The sequence below is a fragment of the Onychostruthus taczanowskii genome, unplaced genomic scaffold, assembly GCF_017590055.1.
Source record: "Onychostruthus taczanowskii isolate IOZ18803 unplaced genomic scaffold, ASM1759005v1 scaffold17, whole genome shotgun sequence".
Taxonomy (NCBI): Eukaryota; Metazoa; Chordata; class Aves; order Passeriformes; family Passeridae; genus Onychostruthus; species Onychostruthus taczanowskii.
Window position 1 is genome coordinate 13,409,601 of NW_024498906.1, and position 14,989 is coordinate 13,424,589.

The following is a 14,989-nucleotide window of genomic DNA, read 5'->3' on the forward strand; positions in this document are numbered from 1 at the left end:
AAGTCTCCATGCACTTCGTAGAAAATCAGTAAAAACACAAACGCTTGTGAAGATCAGAAAACTGGACACTTTTACCCAAAAATTCAGATGTCCAGTCAGATGAAGCTCACACTCAGACAGAAAAAAAGCAAGAGAGTCTTTGCACTGTCTGTCGTTCATATTATTATTTTTTTTTTGTCAAATATTTTGGCAATCTTCTTCTTTAATTATAAATATTGGAATTCAATAAAAAAAAGGTAGCTTTCATTGGACTTTTTGTTTGTTTGTTTGTTTTGTTTTTCAGTGTAAATATTTACAGCCACTGTCCAGCCATGCTCTTTTCGTTATACCAGGGTGTAAGATTTTGCGTAGGGATTGTTTCCTTTCAAGTGGCCCCGGGAGTCCAGCAGGGATTCTTGGGAGCTGCTCATTTTTGCTTGAGCCTGTCCTAGCTCAGCTCCTTCTCGCTGAGGTAACGTTGCCACGGCACCAGGTTGCCATGACTGGACATCTCTCGTGGAGGATGTCTCCATGGGGATCGGCTCCAGCACGGTGGGACGCTTCAAGGTTCGGCTTTTCTGTGGCTCCAAGCAGGCTTGCCCCAAACCCAGGTCTCTGCTCGTGCCCTGCACGCCACGGTTCAATAAAAAGTCCATCCTAAGGTAGGGTGGCAAATGCATGAGATCACCTGGGGAGGCAAAAGGGAGAAGTGAGATTTTATTTCGGGTCGTGCGTTGCGCGGCGCTCGCCCGGCGGGAGCGGCTCGAGCTGGTTTGGCCGCCAAAGGGGAGGATCTGTGATCAGAATTCATCACTGACAGATTATTTGTCAGCCATTTACTGCGCTATGATCTTACAGAATTGTGCAACAAAGTCCTTTTGGGAGGATCCACAAGAATTCGCTCTTATTATTTGCTTCACAATAGAATGAGAAGTGCAATGTTCTTCACGTGCACTCACAGCATGAAGGAGATAAAATGAAAAGACCAGGAGCTTTTTCTCAAAACCTGAAAAGAAAAGGTCATGGTTTTCCTTTGTCATAAACTTGGAAAATGTGGAGGGTCAGCAAATTTCCAATTTTTATTTTCCATTTTAAATGGAAACCTTCACAATTCCAATTAATGAGCCCCGATCTTGAGTAGAATGACTAAACTATTTTGAGTGCGTGCAAGAGTGTTAAGGCTGTAATCTTCAAGAGATTTCTTACTAAAACAGAAGCATTCTTGTCCCCATATAACAAAATTTAACTGTCAACCACCATCACTATGTTTAATTCACTAATTTTTTACCACTGTGACCACCAAGATGCTGCTGTTTTTGTGGTAGAAAAATGCACTGGGACTGGCACCTGAGCTCTTGCATCAACTTTCTGCTTTGTATTGTCAAGAAAACCTCTTATTCATTATTTCCCCTGACTCCTGAGCCTGTTAGGCATTCATGATGATCCTTCAAGGAAATGAGAGGCAATCAGGCACATAATGACATTCCCTTCTAAAAATATTTGATGGTGTAACCTCACCTATGTATGGAAAAAAAAGCACAGTTACAGGAGCATTCAGAACAGTATTTTCCTTTCTTTACAGATCTCTGCAGGTATGGAGCTGCTTTTTTAATGGTCGATATCAAACCCAGAGCCTCATCTACAGATGGGATGCATCCTAAATGTTTAAAGCAGGAGACTCTTGGCACCACACCACCTGTGTAGCTCTCCATGAGCTATTTACAGCAGGAGAAATTAAGGCTGACCTGTGCCAGTGGCATAAACAACAGACCAGGAAAGCAGTTCTTCATAATAAAACAATGTATAACAATTTTGTTCTTTTTAGCCCAGCTAAAAGCTGTCCAGTGACCTAAAATAAAACAGGTCCTCTTCTTTCCCACGTAAGTCAAGGCACTGCAAGTCTTAGCTAAAAGACCAACAGCATCTGCTCTATCTGTAATTCCAGGTCACAGACAGAGAATTGCTGAGGAGTTGCATTTGGCCAGAATCCGTGTTTATTCCTATAGAAATCCCTCAGGCACAGTCTAACACCATATGTCTTTTTCTGGATGCATCTCCAGCAGAGGCTCGCAGCACGTGGTGTTTTACCCCCATGGAGTAAGATGGGAGTATCTCAAGATGAGCCTGACACACACCGTGGAGTTGGAGGGAGAGGGGGAGGATTGTCGTGATAATCACTCTGATTGCCTCTTGAGGAATGGCTGGTGTTAACTTTAATTGGTTTCACTCCTTGGTTTGCCTGATTCTCCTACAGCACCTTTCATGCCAAGCACAATTCTGCATGGCAGACCTGTTTCAGCTGAGACAGCAACGTTGCTGCTGCTGCTGCTGTTGAAGGACAGCAGGACATGGGCACAGGAGCAGGGAGGCACCAACTCACTGCAATTCTCCCCAGGCATTGAGCCAAGCTGCCCGTGGGCACATCCATGCTGTCCAACACCTGCCCTGTCCCCTTGGCACCCAGGCCCCCTGGTCACATCACTTCTGCTTCTGCATCCCCTTGTAGTGCAAGCCCTTCCAAAATGCAGTTGTGGGGCACCAAAGAGCATTCCCTGTGAGGGGAGGAGACAGCCAGGATGGGAAGTTCTTGTGTCACTTGCTCCCTGTGGCTGTGCCTTGTGCAGCACTGCGATATCCCGGAGAATTATGTTCTGTTCCTACCCTACTCGTCCCCAGTGGCATAGAGAGTGTAGGAGTGAGTGTGATGCTCCCCACATCTCTCTGCCCTCTGTCCAATGGATGTTTTCAGGAGCTTGGTTTGGCTGTCTGAGCTGTGGGGGTTTCACTGTCAGGGCCAGCAAAATGCACCTTGGAGATGGCAACAGCAGGTGTGACAGCTTTGGGACTAATTCTAATGCCAAAGTGATGACTTCCCTCTCACCAGGAGTGTTTGGAGACTGCTGGGGTCAGAATGGGGGGTTTTTCTCCCACTCCCATGCTCCACTGGGGTCCCTCAGCCACAGCAGAAGAAGAAAAATTTTCTATGTTGAAGCCAGTCCTGGAGCATCTCTGCTCTGGAGACAGGAGAGGAGAGCTGGGGTTGTTCACCTTGACAAGACAAGGATCCAGGGAGACCTCAGAACCCCTTCCAGTGCCTAAAGGGGCTCCAAGACAGCTGGAGAGGCACTTGAGACAATGGCATGGGGTGATAGGATAAGGAACAATGGCTTTAAACGAAAAGAGAGTAGGGTTAGACAGGATAATGGGAATGAGGAATTGTTCCCTGGCAGGGTGGGCAGGCCCTGGCACAGGGTGCCCAGAGCAGCTGGGGCTGCCCCTGGATCCCTGGCAGTGCCCAAGGCCAGGTTGGACACTGGGGCTGGAGCAGCCTGGCACAGTGGAAGGTGTCCCTGCCATGGCAGCAGGGCTGGAACTGGATGAGCTTTGCCATCCCTTCCAACCCAAACCACTCCGCGTTTCCATTTCCCACAACAATCGGCCTTTTCCCAAAGGTGTCTGTCACCCAACACTGCCTGCGGGGGGCTGCCACTGCCTTGTTAACACCAGCCAGCACATTTTACACCTGCTCCCTCTTTCTATTGCATTTTCTGCTTTTTTTTTGGTTGACTTTCCAGGAAGGAGCTGGTGTGGAGCAGCAGCTGGAGCGTGGCTCACTGACAGCTCCCTTGGGTACCTCACGGAGCTGCTCCTGTGCCTTGGCACATTTGCTGCTTCTTGAGAGCCATGGGTATCAGTGGGCCACAAAAAAGATGAGCATTGAACCTTACAGAGATGGAGGTTGGTTTTCAAGCTGCTGTCTAGACATTTCTCAAGTGTATTTAGGAGCTTGGAGCTATGTAAAAAAGAGCTTTTTCCCCCCCTCCTTAAATCTACATAAGAAAGCATAGTCAATAATCTGTGTAAACAATATGCAGTCATTTTACTGCAATTTTCTAAATGTCTGGGGGCAAAGTTCCAGCAGGATTTCAGTAATGAGAAACCACAGAGTGTAACTCGTTCTCCAAAGCTGGGTACTCAAAGCACAATCTCTGACATGGCTTATGCAGAGCCCTCATTATTTGATGTGATGTACACATTTTCCCATCATAAAAAGCGTCAGTGCTCCTTCTCATCTGCAAGGAGCATCTCTCCCTGCAACTGCTTGTAAAACAGGGCACATTATTAAAATCACTGGCAAAGAAACATTTTGAGAATGGAACTTTTTTCTTCCGTGCTAGGGTTGAAACGGTCTCACAGGATGAAAAAAAAAAAAAAAAGAAGTCTTTGATTTAGAAGAACTAATGGGTTTCTGACTTGAAAACACAATCTTTGAAATGTAACCACAGGGGTTCACCTTTGCCATTCCTACATCAATTCTGAAGGTATTTTTGAGCAGGAAAAAAATCTTCTTGCTGTATCTCTGGAGCTGCTTGGGAAGACTTTGGTTCTTATCCTCTGGACACAACAGTGGAGGCATTTTTTTGGTTTCTTGCTGTTCAGCTGAATGATTTTTTTTGGACAAAACATTATGAAGTTTCAGGATGGTTCATTGCCTTTGATGCTCTAATTACCTCTTTTCAGCTATGTTTGTGCCTTATTAGTAATGAAAGCAAACCTTTCAAGTGCATGAGCACTGTAAATGAGCATGTTTAATAATTCATGCATTTTGGCTTAATTAGTACAAAAGACATTCTAAAACTACAGTTTTCTGATGCATTTTTAAAAATGGGGTTTGGACTGGATGATATTCAGAGGTCCCTTCCCACCCTGATCTTTCAGTGATTCTGCAATTTTTAAGAAAGAAGAATTTGCTGTATAAGAACCTTGAGTTTGTACAGAAATAATAAGCACCCAGTCAAATCTGAATGCTGCAATTTAAGCCAGAGCTACCTCAGTCTTTTTTTTTTTTTCCTTAATGGCCAGCCCTCTAATGAATTATTTAGCATAGTACATTTAAGAAAATAAATATTTGTAAACAAATGCTAAAAATCACTTACTGTGATATTTATAATAAGCAACACATTCTACCAAAAAAGGAGTATTTTCTGAGTTAATGCAACACTGAATAAAAATGGTTTATCCTTCTTTCAGTACAACCAAGCTGATATAAAACACTCAGCAAAAAAATCAACAGACATTTTTAGCCATATTCCAGAGGTCAGCTTCAGGTGTGGGAAGGGTTGGGATGAATTTGACAGGCTACATGCAGGGAAAAACATCACTGCTGAATTTTTCTTGGGTTTTATTCAAGACAGCTGTCTCATCTGCAGAACTAAACCAAGCTGAGAAGCACTCCTTTCTCCCAAAAGATTTACCTCATTCCTCTTTCAAATGCCACAGAGCTTGCATGGTGTTTTTCTTTTTGCTTTCATCTACTCCAGAAAAAAAAAAAAAAATTCTAAGGATTTGTGCTATTTTCAATACAAGGATCATCACAGACTGCAAAAAAAGATGCTCTTACCAAGTTTTTACATGAGAGGTCTATGCATTTTGTCATGAATCAGAGCCTCTACTAAAGCAAAAGCAATTTGTCTTCACAACACTCCAACAGAGATACCATCAGTGAGGGTGACAGCCTGAGGGTTTTCAAGTTTTGGTTGCCATGTGGAGGAAATTCTGTGCTATTTGAGAGATTATCTCAGGAAGTTTGGAGAAGCAGGGCTGGTGACTATGCCAGGGTGTTTTATTTAACAAAGGTAAGGATGAGACTGCTTGAACAGGGCATTCACACATCCTGCTTCAAGAGGGGAGTGGGCAGGAAAAAAAGCTCTCAGAGATTTCTCTGGGATGATTCCCTGGGATCAGAAACCATGGAAGAAATCAACCATGGAAGCCAGGGCTGAGTCCCTACAGCCCTGTTAGCTCAGGGAAGGTGCTGATGTAATTATGTTGATTTAGCAGCAAATTATGACCCTGTGCAGTGCTGGGGCTGTACAAGTGCAGATGGAGTCCCACTCTGCTGGGCATCTCTTGGCTTTGCTGACTTTGGAAGGTGAAGCACTGGTGGGATGTTGTGTTTTCCTTTGAAAGGAAGCAAAGGAGACAGAGCTGCTGACGTAGTTCCAAGCTCAGGTTTATGCTGATTAAAAAATTACAGTTGGTTTTTCCAGCTCACTAGCACAGTAAATAAATCAGTGAAGCCTTTGCTGCTGCTCACAGGCTGTTTTTCAGGACAAAGACTGCATATAAGGGAAAACTTGCATTAGAAACAAGGAAAAAGTGAAGAGTTTGCAAGGACAAGGTGAGAGGTTTGCTGAAAAAAAACGAGTGTAAGTGATGCTCAGAGGCCTTTGTCACATCCAGAACTGACACACCATTAAAAACTTAGCAGGCAAAGCTTTCTTGGACAGCAGCAGCTTGGTCTGAAGCCAGGCTGATAGCAGCAGTAACATTTCTCACAATTGCTGCTGTCAGTGTTGGAAAGCTGCTGGTGCTCCCTCCCTGTCCATCTCGTGTCCGCACTGCGCCGAAACCATCCCCTCACCTGCAGGGCTCTGCAGCACCAGGGATAAACACACTTAATGAGCAATAAAGCCAATTATTTGCTTAGCTTGGCCCTGTGTCCTGCCTGGCAAAGAAGGGAGGGTGAAGAGGATCTGTCCTGCACCTCCTTGCTCGGCCGATACAGGTCCCAGGATCTGCTCAGTGCGGAGCTGCCTTCCCAATTTTTTGGATAATTGTTATTTTCTTGCAGTAAAACACCAAAAATAGAGTAAAAATTTATGAAGAGTGCTTTGAGTGCCAGGACTCCACTCTGTAGGGCCAGTGTTGGTCAGTAATGGAAATGGAGATGGAATTTCCATGTGCAAATTTCTGACTGGCCATATCAGTGAGAATCTCAGCTCACTCTGTCGACAGGAGCACACCATTATCAGCACACACAGACTCCTGCTGAGGCCACTTTTTCAAGACAAAAACTGGATTTAATAATCCTCTGAGGTGATCCAGAATAAATGGCAGAAGGTCTGAGAACAGCCAAGCAGCAGAGGGAGAAAGGAAGGAAGGAGGAGACAGGGCGCAGCTTCCTCATTAGTGAAAAAGCTGCTGTGAGAGCAGGCACGTGCCCTTCCCTTCTCCAGAGCAGCTTCAACCTCTGCTCAGGTGCCCAGGAAAAAATTATTAAAGTGCTCAGCAGTTGGGGGTTATTTTTAAACTGACTGAACTGACTCATTTCAGCTGCCAACCTGCCCTTCCTGGCTCTCTGACCCACAGCATCACATCCTCTCGTGCTTCTCTCTGTGCTTCAGCAGGCAGAAAAACATCCCACCCTTATGCTGTTTATATTTTCCACCTAAATAGGTGAAAAATGCTAGAGAAATAGCCAGGTTTCCCATTTCTAGCTGGAGAAATCAGAATTCCCTGTCACCCCTGCAGGGCTGTACTTTGTAACTTTCTACACAAAAACTGCACCCTCAAGGATGGTTTGGAGATCCCTAACACCTAGTTAAGTGTTTCACATTGCAGTCTGCTAGAACTGGCACTTTCATAAAAATACTCAAAATACCAGCTGTGATTCACAGGGCAAAATAAAAACAACAGTTGCTGTTGACTACAATCGTTGGAGTTATCTCTTAAGGAACACCAGGCTATCAGGAAATCTGTAGTTCAGGAGCCAAATTTGCTACTGCTATAAATCACTGGCTCTATTGATTTCAGCAAGACTTTAAATTGATTTCTACTTACTGGAGATTAGGTTTAAGTGACTGAAAATGAGGATTCCAAATAATGTGGATTTTTTTTCTCTTTTTTAAAAGGTGATTCATTTTGTTATTTAGATTTAAGCCTTCTGATTCCAAGAAAAAGCCTTTGATCAAGATGTCTTAAAGCAAAAGCATGACTGCTGTAGTTGAACTGAGATCATTCATCTGAACTCCACTGACATAACAGACTGTGCAGCTGCCTGAGAGGATGGCAGGAGCCTTGATTATCACATTGTTACCTCTTCCTGCAAGATCTAATGGAACAGGAATCGAAGCACGTTTTCGGTTTGCATTTCTCTAAGCAGAACTTGGGTCTCTGACACAGTGCTGCACTTTCAAAAGACCTGCCAGATGCTTTGTCCTTTTCAGAAGTAACTTTAAGGAGAACTGATGTATTTTTAAGGGTTTCTCTGAGTCTGAGCTGAGTAAGGAAGGGAAAAATTGATTAACTCCAGGGGTCAGATAGATTTAGACCCTGTGGATAAACCATGTGGATGTCCAGCCTCACAGGGCTGCTGCACCTGCACAACTGATCCCTTCCTGCGTGGATTTAATGAGGTGTCTAAGTTATAAAAACATGTAAGAGGGGCCTCACTGTGTAAATCAATACCCACCCCAGGACTAAAGTCAGCAAATCTGTCAATAAATAATGAAATGGTGACAGAAAAGGTGAGGCCAGGAGCGCTCCCTTCCCGTCTGCGCCTTGTCACGCAAACGGCTTCATGCATTTTTAAGGATGTTCTGAGACAGCACTCTCCTGCCCAGTGGCTGGGAAAACTTGGAAAACTGTGCTGAAAACCTCGGTGAGGTGCCTCTGGTTAGCAAGGCTGGACTTTTGAATCTCATTTGCTGGTCCTGGGTGCAGTGAACAGGAGCTGCTCAATTATACATCACTTCAGCTGGGGGTTGAATCGATGGTGGCTCCATGGAAACGTTTATTCCTGAGATGTGCTGGGAGCCTGGATTCAGCACAGAGCCTGGAGAGGTGAGGAGTTTTCAGGGTTCACTGGAATCAGCAGGAGCTGCTCTGTTGACCCCTCCAAGTGTGAGAAATGGATTTGTAAAGGACTCTCAAAAGCTGACTGAAAGCTCACAGAGTCTTGCACACCTCAGAGTTTGTATGCAGGCTCTGAGAGAAGGTGTGCTGACTTAGGAATGCCATGGAATAGAGATGACATGGCTGAGAGAGAGAGACTGAACTAGAAACAAGTTTCAAAAGATGGCCTTGCAAAAAAAACCCAGATATTTTGGAAAATTAGAACTGTGAAAGATGCATTGTAGCAAGACCACGTGGGGTTAAAAAGAGGTGACCTATTATTTATAAGGTCCTAGTAACAGGACCTGAAAGCAAGGCTGGATCTGTTCTTGTCTGGATGGAAACCCCTGCTGCTGGTTAATTTGGGCTGGCTGACAGCAAAAATCACACACACTGTGTCCCAACACTGTGAAGATGAAATAATTTGGCATTTTCAAAGTAATAGGTGGTGTTAGAAGTATTAGCAGCATTGTGTGGCAAAAGCTAATAGGCTGAAATACATTTGTAGGGTATTGTAACCAGGTGGCTTTTGATAGAATGGCATTGAGTTTTACATCTCTTGTGTCTCGCCCCTCTACAAGACTGATACAAATAATGGAATAAAATCTTTTAGAATGCCTCTCAGCTGCCCTGTCTCTGTAGAGCTGGGGTTTTCCAACACCAGGCTCTGAGCCATTCCTGTGAATTCAGGGATAATCCTGACCATGCCACGACAACAGGAGAGCAAAAACTGCTCATAGGTGGCAAAAGCTAATAGGCTGAAATACATTTGTAGGGTATTGTAACCAGGTGGCTTTTGATAGAATGGCATTGAGTTTTACATCTCTTGTGTCTCACCCTTCTACAAGACTGATACAAATAATGGAATAAAATCTTTTAGAATGCCTCTCAGCTGCCCTGTCTCTGTAGAGCTGGGGTTTTCCAACACCAGGCTCTGAGCCATTCCTGTGAATTCAGGGATAATCCTGACCATGCCACGACAACAGGAGAGCAAAAACACTGCTCACAGAGCTGGGCAGGTCAGGCTACAGCAGGGAAACCAACATCAGCACTGCCCTGCTCTCTGCTGAGTTATGGGGGAATTTCTCAGGAATTTCTGTAACTCAGTCTCCCCAGGTCCATTAGGCTGAACCCCCTGAGTGGTGCTGATGAGCACCCTTGCATTTTTGTTAATTAATCCCCTGGGAGCAGGGGTTCTCACAGCTCTCACATTTACATTAGGGATGCTGAATATTTCCACACTGAAATCCACCTGCAGAGCTGTGCTTTAAAGGCCAGCACATCAAGCTCTTCCATGGATGGCACAGACCATCCATGATTAGAACTGCTAAAAACTAAAGTTTTTTTCTCTAGTGGTATGATTTCCTGCTTTAATTTCCAAGAAGAGCACAAGCATGAACTTTCTTGCAGGTAAGATTTGGTTTCCTTTTTCAGGTGTGGTAGTGCCAGCTCTCCTGTAGAGCTGAGATTACACTCAGGTCCTCTTGGCATGGGGGAATAACAGAGCCTGGCTTAATTAAATCAGGAATGGCTGTAAATGTGTGCAAGGACCTTAAAGCAAGGCTGGATCTGTTCTTGTCTGGATGGAAATCCCAGCCTTGAGCTGTCTGACAGTAAAAATCACACACACTGTGTCCCAGCACTGTGAAGGTGAAATTAGGGTTTGGCATTTTCAAAATTAAAAATCTAGTTTTTGTAGAAGTGAGGTTCAAGTTCGGGGCACTTAGCAGAAGTGTTCTAAAATATCTGTTGTGTTAATTGAAGTGGACACAGCATCTTTGGTTGGATTTGGAACTTTCACTGGTAGTTTCAACAATTTAATATTGAAGTTATGAATATAAGAACATGGAAGTAGATGAAAATTTACTGATAAATGTGATCTTTGCTTAAGGCATAAAAGTCTTCAGTAACTTCAGCTCAATCAAATGTGTCTAAAGCTACAGACAACATGGGTAGTCTAATAGCTGCAGCTTATATATATATAAGCAAAATAATCCACTTTAGAAAATCAAAATAAAATTAAAATTTAAAAAACTGCTCATTTTAATAAGATCTTTTTTTGCTAATCAAAAGATACAAAATGGGCATACTTAGAAGGAGGGAGGGAGGGAGGGGTTTTCCTTAATGTGCAAATTTTAGTCTGGAAGAAATGGGAAAAAAAGCCCCAAGAGTATCCTGAACCAGCAGTTTGAGATGCTCGTTATTTTCCAAAGTCAATGTTATTTTGAAATCAAAATAAAGAATAAATTAGGAAGCAACAGGAAAAGGTAATTTTTCTGCTTCACACTCCTGACAGTGTCTTTGAGGAATTGGTACTACTTGTTTCTCTCCTCTAATTAAAAAATCTCTTCCTAACATCACTATCACTGATTCAGAGGTGACAATTGTAAAAATAATTTACATTGCTTTAATCACAGACTCACAGAAGGGTTTGAGTTGGATGTTAAAGATCATTTAGTTTCAAATCCTTCCACTATCCCAGGCTGCTCCAAGCCCAGTGCAGCCTGGCTCTGAACACATCCAGGGATGAGGCAGCCACAGCTTCTCTGGAAAACCTGGTCCAGTGCCACCAATTACTTGAATTTATGCTGCAGACATCTCCCATAGTACCTAAAATGGAACTTCCACATCACAACTGCACAGAAAGCTTGTAACTGAACAGCTGCCCTATTTAAACTCAAGATTCACACGGATATTGTTTTCCTTTCTGATCCCAGAATATTTCAGCTTCTGATCTGAACCTGTTTAAGTTCATTTTTATTGTACTGGCATGGTTAAAAAACTTGCAGTGTGAGCCTTCCTGTCTGCAAATCCACCAGAATAAAAAACAAAGACAATGACATCAAGCATGTAGTCACATCAAATTAAATGCAGAATTAAATGGTTTTCATCCCTGCAGAACATTCAGCTTTTCTCAGCTGAGGGAGAAAAAGCTCTTGATACTCCACAGAAATAAACCCTGAGACAAGATAAAGGCAATTTCCTCTCATCACTGATGTGCCATTTCTAGGATAAGCAGCAAATGGCACAGTCTGTCTTTTTGTGACGTGCTCCTGCTTTTCCAACAGTGCACAGAAAATAAAGAGAAGGTGTTCCATGCACAGAAGGATTTAATATGGAAACATTAGAGATGCTCATCTAGGGGAGTAATTTCAGGATACACCACATAAATATATATACAAATTAACAGTCATGCTAAGAGTATTTACTACTGTTAAAAATGTAGGCAAGAAGGTTTTTTTCCCCACTCTATGCCTGTCCTTCTGTTTTTCCACCTGCTTATTTTGATTTGTCTCCTTATGTACTTCTCTCAAAACTGAATTTTGGTCTCCCACTGTAGAGTCAGGATGGGGATTTCTTTGTTCTGTGTACAAATCACACACAGTGTGTGTATATATATTCATATTTTTCATATATATTCTATTTCAAATATTTAATATGTATAGATTTCATATATATTCTGTATTTCAAACCAGGCAGTGCAAATATAAAACCAGAACAGAAAGCAACCCTTATCTCAGCCTTTGTGTACTTTGCTGTGGGATTTCTGAACAACAACAAGAACAGAAAGATACATGGATTCCTCTGCATCTTCAAGAAATTTTGTACTTTGCTGTGGGATTTCTGAACAACAACAACAGAAAGATACAGGGATTCCTCTGCATCTTCAAGAAATTCAGTTCTGGATCTGAAAACAATGGAATTAATGGAATTATTCCCCATTTTCAGCCAGGATAACATAACAGGCATGGGGAAAGGAGGCTAAAGGTGAGCTGCCAAGAGTCCCAGCCTTTGCTGAATCCCCCGTGGCCGAATTTGTGTCAGATTCAGCCGTGACCAGTGGAGCTCTGTCTGCAATTTTCCAACAAAAATCCAGTCCCTAAACAGACTCCAATCCCTGTGTCACAGGGAAACAGCTCCTTCACCCCTGAACTCACAGGGCACTGCTAAAGAGTTCACATCTCGGGGCTGACACTGGAAAAATACTGTGCCTTCTACTGCTGCCTGATTCTTATTTTTCTCGTTATGCTAAGCAGCTTATTTTTAGCTGCAGTGACTGAATTCTGGAAGAGAAGATTTGTTTTTTGACTTGGGTGTTTAAAACAACATTTAGGCACTGCAGGTGATATCCAGACTGCATTTAAGGGACCCTTGTAAATCTTTTAATAAATTACTTGCATTCTTTAGCTCAAGGCTTGCCTACATGTTAAGGCTTTGCTGTTCAGTCATCAGGATTAGTCAAAACAGCGAGAAATTTCCAAATTGGGTCAAAAATGCTAATGAAGGCATTTGAAATACAGAGAGAACCTGATCATTCAGCAAAGCTGGAGAGGTAAATCAGTATTTTTTTCCTAATTAATATGCAGTAGGTTTAAGAGCTAGACTAGGGCTGCTGGTCTTAGGTGCCCAGCTGTGAAAACCCAAAAAGTGCCCAAATCTGGATGGTGAGGGCTTGGTTGAGAGCAGGCCTTGGGATGATGTTAAAAGGCAATGTCAGCTGGCCAAGTCTCCTGTGGGACATGGGGGCCAAGGAGAAGGGCTGGAAAATGGAGAGGAAAGAAATGGTGTTCTTGTTCTCCAGGCAAGAACACAAGGACAGCAGGAGGAAAGTGCTTCCAGGGGAGCTCCTGCTTTGTGCAGGTGGAAGGACCCAGGAAAGCACTCAGGTTCCCTGTGGAGAGTGGGGTGTCCCTGAAATCTTCATGGATGTGAAATCAGTCCCTGGAAAATCTTTTTTTCAGAGTTTGCCTCTCCAAAAATGCCATTTGTCCCCACTCACGAGCAGGCTTCTTTCCAAACTGGTTCCTTTCACCAGCTGAAAGATTGTGGGGGAAGTTCTGACATATAAAGTCTTGGGATGCTTTAAATGGATTTCCAAATCTACTAGAGATCCCGGAGAGACATTTCTTCTCTGGGATCATATTTGGGATGCTTTAGTCCTTCATGTGATCTCTCCCCACTTTTGAGGATGTGGGATGGCCAAAAATGACCCTGAACTTGTTTTGTGACATCAGGTAGAGAATTTCCTGGTCCAAGTCAAACAAACCCTTAAGGGCAATGTCAAATATAATCAAAGGTTCTTTTTACTGCTGATTAGCAAAAGAGAAAAATATAATTGAGGGTCTGATTTTGCAGTACCCCTGTGGGAAAGGAAGTTTCTGCAAATTGAAAGAAATGAAAATTTTCTAGATATTTCCCATTCAAGCCCTCGTCTGATGTTATTCCTTCCAAGCATGAACTCCATTGCCAGGGGATACAAATAAGTGGTCTGTCCACAAAAGAACCCAGACATAAATAGTACTTGGGATGCAAAAATATCAAAATATTTCCCAGTTAATAGCAGTTCTTTTCTCCAGCACAATAATTTAGGAGTAAAGAGAAGAAAAAACCCAACAGGCTTCTTGGCTGAGGCTATTACTGAGATTTAATTTTATAATAATGGAAATCTATTTTTAATAAACTGCTCCAGCAATGTTTATTGCAGTGAAGAATAATTGTTATGATAACTCAATTTGTGATTATTATTCTTAAAACAGAAAAAAAAGGGAACATTATTATAAAACTCTTTGAACCTCTACAATTATCTTCCATTTTTCTACATTACAGACTCTTTGATGGCACAGTGGGAGGTAGGAAGAGAGTGCATTTCTTTCCAATTTCTGTCCCTTTTTTGGAGGATGAGGGACTGGCTCATTTGTCAACCTCACAGGTAAACTTGGGTTTACAACTGTCGAAATTTATGAATATTTATATGAAAAAATGCCTCAGTTTTGCTCTGCTTAAATGATTCCTTGAGGATGTGATCTTACTAACCAAACTGGTAGTTAATGACAGGTGTGGGGAGGAGAACAATAATCCAAATCCCAAATTTCTGGGAGTTTTGATGCTGAGAAAGATGCAAGGAAAACAATGTGTTGCCACCATTTTTACAGCTTGAAGGATATTAACACTGCACAGGAGCTGAGAAGTCTCACTTTTGTAAAGGATGGGATTTGTCCCATAGCTTTAAAATCCTGCTGTGCTGGTTTTACTGCTTTAATTTTCTCTTTTAAGGTGCCTTCTGGGACACAAGACTATCCTGATGGCTTCCTGAAAAATGTCACCATCTACAGGTGGTCACATCCAAGGTCTGGGCAGATGAGGTCTGGCAGCTCTGTGCATCCACAGCTCCTCCTGTGCAGCTCTTCATCCACCCCTGCACTTTTGGGAAGCTGTGCAGAGGCTGTTGTTAGGCAGCAATTCCAGTTTGCTTGGCACTTTGTAAGGTGATACTATAAAAGGGAAACTAGTGGTGGTGTTGTTAATGAGGAGGCATGAACTACAAATAATCACA

At 42.9% G+C, this 14,989-nt stretch overlaps 1 protein-coding gene across 2 annotated transcripts in view; it reads right to left on the minus strand.

Moving 5' to 3' along the window:
* Window positions 1–323: 323 nt before the first annotated feature.
* The window catches only part of DSCAM (DS cell adhesion molecule), a 381,330-nt gene continuing 366,664 nt past the window's right edge, over window positions 324–14,989 (minus strand). The window contains exon 32 of one of the 2 annotated variants that reach the window (XM_041399843.1): window positions 324–667. In XM_041399843.1, coding sequence (XP_041255777.1) covers window positions 324–667 — 344 coding nt within the window. The remainder of the gene's footprint in view (window positions 668–14,989) is intronic. The other variant, XM_041399844.1, reaches the window with a different exon arrangement.